The 9,553-nt window shown below is 49.0% G+C and overlaps 1 protein-coding gene across 1 annotated transcript; it reads left to right on the top strand.

Annotated features, from left to right (window-relative positions):
• The first annotated feature begins 2,856 nt into the window (after positions 1-2,856).
• On the top strand, positions 2,857-6,684 carry LOC101517009 (uncharacterized protein C2orf78). Its single transcript, XM_058670393.1, has 2 exons — positions 2,857-3,629; positions 4,715-6,684. Exons 1-2 carry the CDS (start codon positions 3,053-3,055, stop codon positions 6,682-6,684), a joined length of 2,547 nt encoding a protein of 848 aa, XP_058526376.1. The 5' UTR covers positions 2,857-3,052.
• The last annotated feature ends 2,869 nt before the right edge of the window (positions 6,685-9,553 follow it).

Below are 9,553 nucleotides of genomic sequence, written 5' to 3'. Positions count from 1 at the left end.
ACTGAAGACAAATTAAGCAAGAAACAAAAAAGGCCAAGTAAAAAAATTAGAACTTTGAGTAACAATCTACACACCACAAACGCACTTGTAGACGACAAAATGATGCTGGGCAAACACACTAAAGTCACGCTCTTCATGGAAAAGAACACATGAGAGCTTCTAAACAGCCACTTTTTCTAATTTTTAAAGGTGAGTTTCACAGGGAAACTAGTCATACATTATCAAGTGTCTAAGGCTAACTACATTTTCATTTCACTTAAAGGCATAGCAATACACACATAGAGACATAGGGAGACAGGCAGATAGGTAGAGGAAGAGAGAGAAACAGGGAGAAGAATACAAGGGAACTTCCAATCCACAAATGACAGCAAAGGCCATGAGTGAGCCAGGCTGATGCCAGGAGCACAAAACTCCTTCCAGGTCAGGTCTCCCATACGAGTGGCAGGGCACAGGTACTGTCATCATTACCTGCTACATTACAGGAAGCAGAGGTGCTAGAACTTAAACCAATCCTCTGAGAGGGAGGTACATCTTGTAGTCAGTGTCTTAATATACTCTATCACAGCCCTCCACTTGCAACAGTATTTTTAAATGGTTGACTTATCTGTTCTCCTAACACATCACACAACCAAGGGACATCAATGTGCCACTTGCTGCAAAAGAAAACAACAAATATGCTTAGACATCTTTTCTTCTTACTCTCTGAAGTGTGTGCTAATGCCATGATATGGTGCTTCGCTAACACTCAGCTATTCACGTTGTCTGCCTCTAACCCCTGCCATGGCTGATGTAGAGAATCTCAGAGTTCCACAAACTACAGAGACTGTTTACAAGAGGCAGAGACTAAAGAAACTGCCACACTGCACGAACATGATGAGGGGAGGGAGAGTAGCTTAAATAACTCTATTACCGAAGAAGGATGGTGGCACGTCTGCACATCCAAGCATGCCAGTGTTAACAAATGATGGGCAAAGGATCACCACCAGTGGCCGGGAGAAGCTCAGCTGGCTGGCACCTGGATCTCTTTCCTCTCCACCGTGTACTTCCCAAAGAGGATGTCTGCTTCCAGAAGGGGACAGCAGGGAACACCCTAGCGCAAGAAAGCAAGAGGAAGTGTTGTCCCCAAAGAAATGGCTAAGAGCAAAGGGACAGGGAGAGCAGAAAAACAATGCCCCACCAGCTGGGCCCACCCAGCCCAAGCAAGCTTGGACTCAAGCAGGGAAACTGCAGCACAAGAGTGCCAGACCCCATCACTCCCTACAAGGTATACCCATCACACTTCACTCTACCTTTCAACCACATGACAACAAGAATTCTTGGAGTCTTTCCTTTGGTCTTTACAAGCTGCACGGATTTCACTAGTCAGACAAACAAAATGATTGCTGAAGAGCTCCAATTGCTCCCTATGGATGTCCACTTCCTCATTCCTCAGCTCTACCCACCTCCCTCCAGCCAATCTTCTCCTCTCCCTGGAATTTTGCCTTCCTATTGGCTATCTCTGACCTTTCACCTGCCTCTCCAGTGACATCATTCTACAGGCTAAACTGCCCCCCCCACCTCATGGAATCTTGGGTTTCCATGGAGTTGTTGGTAAACAACTTTGGATCATCACCAGTGGCAAGTGACCAGTGGTCAGTTGCCAGTGACCAGCGACCTCGTACTGGACAAATGCACTCTTCAGCACCGGCTACCCAGACGTCCTCTGGTATCGCCTCCTCAGCGGTTTTACCTACAGTCAACGTATCCTCTTCTCTGACCATGTCAGGTAAGGGAAGAAACTGTCAAGGATCTCACCAACATTTCTGGTTATTTTGATAATTGGTCAGAATGAGTAGTAGAGTTAAAACAGCTTGGAATAATGAAGAATGTATCAGTGTAAGAAATGTGGAGACTGAATCTCAGACTTAGTTTTGAGATTGAATGGCTACCGTGTGACTGAATATAGTCATACTCTTATGTAACCTTGGTCCCCATATGACACATTAGAAGAGTAGACTGGTCATTCTCTGTGCTGCCCTTATTCTGTGATGTTGAATCCCAGAGGATATTCACATTCAAAATGAACATGAGAGACTACTTGAGAAATAGCTTTTACAAACCCAGGCATTTACTCATGTGCCAGACATCATAGTTGTGATTAAATGCTATCTTAGCAGATCATGTAACCCAGGATCAGAAGTCAGGCTTGAAGAGGACACAGAAGGACCCTTGGACTGAGCACAGGGCTAGTTTCTAGGGAGAATTCAAGCAAATATTGCAATGAGGCCTGCACAAACAAGCTCACACGCTAAAGATGAACTTGGTCAGTGCTGTGCTATTTTATAAGGGACTAAATGTAAAGGGACACAAGGATGCCAAGATCCACAGTTGGACCTCTCTCTGCCTCTAGTGTCCATACAGACCAGGGTCCTGGGGAGGGAGAATGCGCTGTCAGCTGGTAGTGATGATCACAGCATACAAGCCCTTGAGCTAGCCAGCCTGACCTCTCTGAGACTCGTTTCTCTCACCTCTGTACTGAGAATGTCAGAAGCTATGTAGAGCCCTTCCAGTTGTATAAGGCTTCAGCACCAGCAATCTTTACGAGCCAACAGAAAGGCAGGCTCCAGGGAAAAACAAAGAAGGACCAGGTTTGCTTCTAGTCTACATGGCAAAGTATAACTTGAGTGTCTTCCATGTTGTGCACAAGGCAAGAATCAAGCAAGCCTATCAGAAGGCAACCAACCTGCTGGCACACTTACAGCCAAACACAAACTGATTCTTGGAGCCTGAGGGAGTACTGGGCTTAGTTGCTTTCCAATTGCAATACTGTGTGGATCATGGTAAGACTTGCTCAGCTCATCCATGTTTTCTCATCTGCCTCTTGCTTCCTACAGAGAATCCCCCAAATCCACCTTTCCTCGGGACTGCAACTGCCCTGCCGCTCTCCATCCCCGCAGGGAGCAGTGCAGCTCCCCTAACAGGAAGCCTCACCAACTTCTCCACAGTGTCTGCCCCAACAGTTGGCTCAGCATGGCTACTGTCATCAGCAGCTGCCACCTCTTTCCAGCCACTCATGGGCAGTGCCTACCTTTACCAACAACATTCAGCCACAACAATGCCCTCTGCAGTGCCTGCCCAGAGCCAGACCTCCATGTCTGCTGCCTCCTACCCAGCTGCTCTACAATGGCAGCTCACAGCAGGCACTGCACAGAACCCCTCAGCACTCGAGGACTTCACTCAGGGCACTCGCACCAACCACAACACAGCTGTTCCTTGCACACTGATGACAGCCCCATCTCACCAAACCACAGGTGCCAATGCCACGGTCCCTCTCTTTCCATCACTCATTCCGGGCATGGCAGCTCAGATTCCTAGTCAGGGACATGGCTTGTCACTTCCATACCTGCAAGCAAGCCAGATCCATGACCATCATCAAGCCACAGTAGGCTCTCTACTCTCGGCACAACCTGGCCCCTGCCTGCAAACCTATGGCCCTGTGACACACACAGCAACTGTGGCCTCTGCACCTTACCCAGAAATGGTGATGGTGCTAAGGCAGATTCAGCCAACTCATGACACACCACCAGTCTCAACCTCTGCAAGCTACTACTCTGGCTCTTCACAACCCATCACAGGAACAACATTTCAAGGTGAGTGGAAACAAAATGGTAGCAAAGGAAGAACATCCCAAGAGGATCAAATCTGCATTTCAGAGGGACAGGTCAGCAACCATCACCTAGCTCAGGCTCTGCTTTCTCTTTTTCTGTTGCTTTAAAACATGTACTTATCCTTATTAGAAGCAGAACTACAGAGAGAAGGAGAGAGAAGTAGAGGGAGAGAGAGACAGAGAGAGATTAGTGACGCACTGCTTTATCACGCTAAAAGGAAATGACAGTTAGAGCTAGTTCAGTCCTTGAAATCAGGAGTCTGGGACTTCTTCTGAGGCTCACTTCAGAGTGTGGAGTCCAAGAACTGGGGACACTGGTGGCTGCTTTCCCAGGGCATTAGCAGGGAGCTGGATCCTCAGTGGAGCACATCCTGATGCTCATGTTGATCCACCTGCTGTGCCAGAGACTCAGGGCTCTCCAGTTCAACCTCTATGGAAGAACACCTAATAGCGATGGGACTGATCAGAAATAACTACAAATAAATCAAAACAGGGCACGTGACAGATAAGAAATTTGCCAGGGCCACAGCTCATCAACCTCCCAAATATCCCAGGCCTTCCCAATCTGCCTTGCTTTAGCCTCTTGTTAAGAACTTCAGAGTTGTTCATGTGTTAGTGACTGTTTGTGTGTCCTTAACTGGAACCAGATGTAATAGCTTGTGTTCAGAGAGCCTGTCCAAACAACACAGGTCCACACTCTGCCCTTGTTTAGGTAGTTCATGAGGAATAGCTCCAGCCTCTCTTAGCCAACGTCAGGAGGTGTTCTTCCCTCAGGAGGGAGGTGAGAAATGAAAACATACTTATGAGAATGGTAGGTTCTAGAAAACATTTCAACCTTTTGCAAACATTTTCCTTGTACTTGCTATTAACCACACTGTGCGGAGAATAATCAAGCCCATAATCACAACAGGGACAAATACAACACTGAATGCCCAGAGATCAGTCCATGGTCCTTAGAGAAAGTGAGCTGAAAAGCTTGACCTGTTTCTGGACGTTACCTGAATGCTACATGGCTGTGGGGTGGGAGTATGTCACATACCACACACTGATGTCTTGGTTCCTTTACAGTGATGGAAAGCTCCCTGGGGACGCAGACTTCTCAGGGAGTGCAACCTTCAAGGCAGACCCTTTGTGTGCCCCAAACGGCAGAAGCTTCCAGGTCCTGCAGGAGCAAAATGATCCGCTTAGTGGACACTGACCTACCACCTGAGCTAGGACACATTTCCAACAGAGCTCCCACACATAGCCCCACTCAATTTTGGACGTTGCCACCAGGCCTAAGCAAGGAACAAACAGACAATGCTAATCTGCCAGAGACTGAAACTCAGCTTCCACAACCTCTGCATACTGTCCAGAGCCCAGGACAAATCCAAGTTCCTCCACTGCTGCCTTGGGAAATCCCAGACAGTCATCATCTTCTGGCTTGCAGTGATGCTCCTCCTAGCCAAGAGCAACAGCCTGGCCCCACCATTGCTGACCTCCCAAACAGCAGCCCAACTCGCGATGGCCAACACAGATCAGAAGGTGACACTCCAGCTAGCAATGGCTTTGCAGACATTCCTGTGCTGCTGCTGAAGAACATCTGCCTGCCCAGAATCTTCAGTCCCTTGATAGATCTGGACCAACCCAAAGGTGAGATGGAAATCAATGCCACGGAGCCTGCAGCCACCAAAGCAGATGAGGTGCAGGACAGTATCACAGACATACAGGCTCCTTCCACTCAGCACAGCAGGAAGAATAAGCACAAAGCCACAGAGCCTCTCCACGGTGCACCCAGGGCCAAGATCCCACCAAAGACCCCAGAGCACCTCATAGAAGAGGGAGAAGTGGTTGATTGCAGCAATGAAGCCAGTCACAGCAGTCCTGTCAAAGAGGCCCAGCAAGCTAGCAACAAGCCTCAGAAACCTGCATCCAGTAGATCCAGGACAACCAAGAGCCAGCGGCAGGTAAAGGACACGACCAACAAAGGACATAACACCAAGAGACCTGAGCACAGCAAGCACTCAGGCGACAAAGGCAAGGCCCAAGACAAGCCACCCATCCCCAAGACATCGAGGAAGAGAAACCCACCAGCACTTCCACAGGAGACCTTCCAAAAACCTCGCAGCCGCCTCGGCATGCACATGATGGAGTCTGTGCAGGTGTTTCACGCACTGGGCAAGAAGACAGAGAAGAAAATGGGCCACTCTCCAACCAGGATGCTGGCAAGTTCCAGCCACAACAAAGACCCCCGTAAATCCTCAGCTACAAAGCCACGGCTGAAAACAGCCCAGGAGGGCAAAGGTCCTGAGAAAGCTCCAGCCAAAGACCAGAACCTGGACGATGATGCTGAGAAAGGCCACACGTCTCCATCAGTCTATGAGCTGCCACCACCAGGAAAGGTCAAGTTGATTCCTCTGCATTTCCCCACCATTGTCGAGAGGCCGAGGCCTAGGCCGAGGCCTCGACCTGTTCAGCAAAAGCCACAGTCTCTTTCCTCCCATAAGCCCATAGGGGCTACCCATGACCATGCCCAGCCTGAGTCCACTAACCCAGCTCAACAGACTGCTGTCACTCCGGCTCCACCAACTGCTGCTGGTGCATCACCCGTAGCTTCTGTTACACCAGCTCAGCCCACTTCAACCAATGCAACCCGACCAGCTTTGAGAAACCCTCCCCAGCCTACTATCCCTCCATCAGTGGTGTCTAGGCCTGTGCCTCACCACACAGCATCTTACACTTCAGTCAAGCCACAGCCTAGTTCCACTGCTCTGCCCAAGCCACCACCCATGCCTCAAAACCCTTTTCTCATCCACGATTTCAGCCAACAACCAAGACCATGGAGGAAACCTGAGATGATTGGCCCTTTAGTGTCAACTCCCATCACTGCAGAGCAGAGGCCAGAGCGTGAGGCTATGAAGAGGAGGGCTCAACTAGAGCGTGAGGAAGCTGCCAAATACACCTCTTGTGGAAAGTTCCAATACTTCATTGAGAGGGAAAAAGAGATGGATATCTCTCTTTACTATGGTTATGTAACCAAGAGCTGCTTCGAATCCTAGGACCACTTCGGTTCCACATGCATGCATACCTATAGGTAGATACCAATTTCTCTGTTTCTTTCTAACAGTTTAATCATTCAACATTATTAAGGTAATACAATTAACTACAGTAGAGTTGGTAGCATTTAGCATGAGAGGATTAGACAATGGGACTAGGCAATAAGTAAGTGTTTTGCATTTTGTGATGCTGTTAATTGTGGGGTTTTTGTTTAGCTTTGGGTGGCTGTTGTTGTTTAGGTGGATGTCTTGGTGGCTAAACATCTGCATTAGAATGAACCAACTCAAAAGTCACTGAACAAATAGGAGAAAACAGCTTGAGAACTGAGGAAGGAGAAGGGGTGGGGAACCTAATTAGAAATGCTAAAGGAGAGAGACTTTATGGGCTTAAGAGTTCAGCTATGAGGAAATGGCAGTAGTAAGAAACTGAATCCGATGCTAAGACCAAAAAGGGAAAAGGAGGTACAATCTGTATAAATCTGACAATGGCAGAAGAATGGTCAAGAGAGCTCTTAACAAATGGGCTCTGGCCCATGCCCTCCTCTCACACAGGTCATTCACAAGATTCAAGACACGTCTGTAGCAAACATGCCACATCATCATATCAGGGAAAGGCATGTGAAACAATGCAGGGTCCCACATCAGCGCAGTGGCCAAAGTTCACAGCTTTCCTCAGGGAGTTGAGTGAAGTGCAGTGGCAGAGGCCTCCCGGACAGGGACTGGTATAGGTGAAAACTAAACGTCCACGAGCCCACCACCACCCCCCCCCCCACACACACACACAATGATGCGCTCAGAAGCATCAGGGAAGCAGAATGCACTGACACCTGGACTCAAGAGTGCCGACCAGCAGGGGAAGTAGGCAACTCCCTCAGAGGTACTGCTCCTTCTGTCCCCCAAACACAAAGGCCCTTTACCCCAGTTTCTCAATCACACTACAAACCCACAGGGCACCTAAGGCAGAAGGAGGGAAGGGAGCAGAGGTGGGTGGTGGTGTGCGGCTCTAGGACAGAGGAAGGGGAGTTTACAAGGTGGTATCATCAAAGGTCCAGACCTGAGACCCTAGAGCCTTGTTTCACAGGCACACAGGGTTACACACGATAGATCTGCTGTTAGCTATCAAATGGCACACGCACACTCAACACTTGACCTACAGTGGATGTCTGCATGCCATCCTATCTACTACTGAAGCCTAGTATATTATAGTGGCTGCACCAGTCCAAATGAAGCCGTTGATGAAAACACAAAACAGTCATTTCTCACTATATATGAGACACAAAGGACCAACTCCTATGTACCACACTAACATGACACTCTACCTCAGATAACATCTGCAACACCACAAGGTGAACCTTCTCATTCTACTGAATGTTTTCTATGGAGGCAGTGGACAGGGGTCCCAGACCTTTGTATTCATCTACAGGAACAGTGGGGACAACAAGAGGAAAGCTTGGAGAGAGATGATCCTACTTCCATCTCGGGTGTGTGCAATGAGGGAGCACCATTCCCTGGTGCTTGGGTTCTCAGCAGCCTGGAAAGGGGAGTGAGTCCACGATGCCATCCTCAGGTCCAGGGAGTGTGGCACTCCATCTCCCTGTGTGGAAAGGTCATCTAATAGACACTTAGACAGTAGTGCCTAGGCTGCAGGAGGATTGGCATTCCATGGGTGACGTTAAGCTAGCTTCCTGCCAGTCCCATTTCCTGCCCTCTGCAGAGCTTTCCTATCCTTATGATCATGGATTACAGAAGAATGTAGACCCATCTCTTCTCATTTAGCTACATCCTGCACATCGGGGAAATAGGTCATGCATGCCCCAGGATTCTCAACCCCTCCCTAGCTCATCTAATGTGCCCATTACATAGGCTGGGGACATTGCGGCGGGGCCCAAAGCCTCTGTCTCCTGCAACGTCATCAGCACCCTCAGCAGTCAATGTCCCCTGTTTGTTTCTTGAGGTGACATCTGAGGTCTTTGAACAGTTCACAGGAGTAGGCTGACTCCTAATTCACTTGCACCTGGGCTGGAATCTCTCCCTTAGAAAGACTCAGCATAGGAGGTGCTTCAACATATGCAGTGTCAACAGAACACACAGCCCTGAGCTCTGATCTCTGAGATCACAGAGCCCTTTGCATCTAAGACCAACTGCACATGAAATCACAGCCTCCATTTCCACACAAAGCTACATCAGTGGCCCACAACCCCAGTGAGGATCCTGCCCTTAGGGAGATGCACTGCAGGTGTAATGCCACCAAATACACAACCCCAACCAGGACCCTGTGTTCCTGCTCCCTGTCCAGCATGGTGGCACACCATGGGTGAGGCCTGCCTAAAACACACCAGGTGGCATAGCCAGCCCCTGGACTGCCCAGTGTAGCAGACCAAGGTAGTTCTGCCTGATACCTCTGCATCAGGGCCCTTTCCTGCCATAGCTCATCTGTGAGTGTGTCCCTAAATCAGGACGCCAAGCTCAGCCCTGTGCTTGCAGAGTGGTATCCATGGGTGCCACCTCCCTAGCACATGTGAAGCCCCAGCACCATTACCATTTTCTCACCCTCAGCACTCTCATCTCTGGAAGAGACTTTAGATTTGGACAAATCAATCTGCATTCCGTACTCCCTATACACCACCACAAATATCTTAAGAATTTACCTTCAGTGCACACAAATTGAACTAAAAGGCTAGCATTATACCTAAGCTGGGTATTCCTCGCCCTGCAAGTGCTAGCAACCTTTCAGGGCACCAGTTCTTTTCTTGGTCCTCCACCTCTGATTTAAATACCAGGTCATGGCCTTGGAGAACAGTACAGGACGACCCAAAGTCTTGCTGCCCGACACGTCTATGGGACACCCAGAAGAAGTTCCTAGTTGCTGACT

Source organism: Ochotona princeps, chromosome 1 (genome assembly GCF_030435755.1).
Source record: "Ochotona princeps isolate mOchPri1 chromosome 1, mOchPri1.hap1, whole genome shotgun sequence".
NCBI classification, from domain to species: Eukaryota; Metazoa; Chordata; class Mammalia; order Lagomorpha; family Ochotonidae; genus Ochotona; species Ochotona princeps.
The sequence above is the reverse complement of the archived record's forward strand: the minus strand, read 5'-3'. Positions and strand labels throughout refer to the sequence as shown.

Bases quoted from the DNA above. Each gene is read 5' to 3' on its own strand.
- LOC101517009 (XM_058670393.1), top strand. From the start codon at position 3,053: ATGGGCAGTGCCTACCTTTACCAACAACATTCAGCCACAACAATGCCC. The intron at 3,630-4,714 runs GTGAGTGGAAAC...GTTCCTTTACAG, and splicing joins CACAGGAACAACATTTCAAG to TGATGGAAAGCTCCCTGGGG.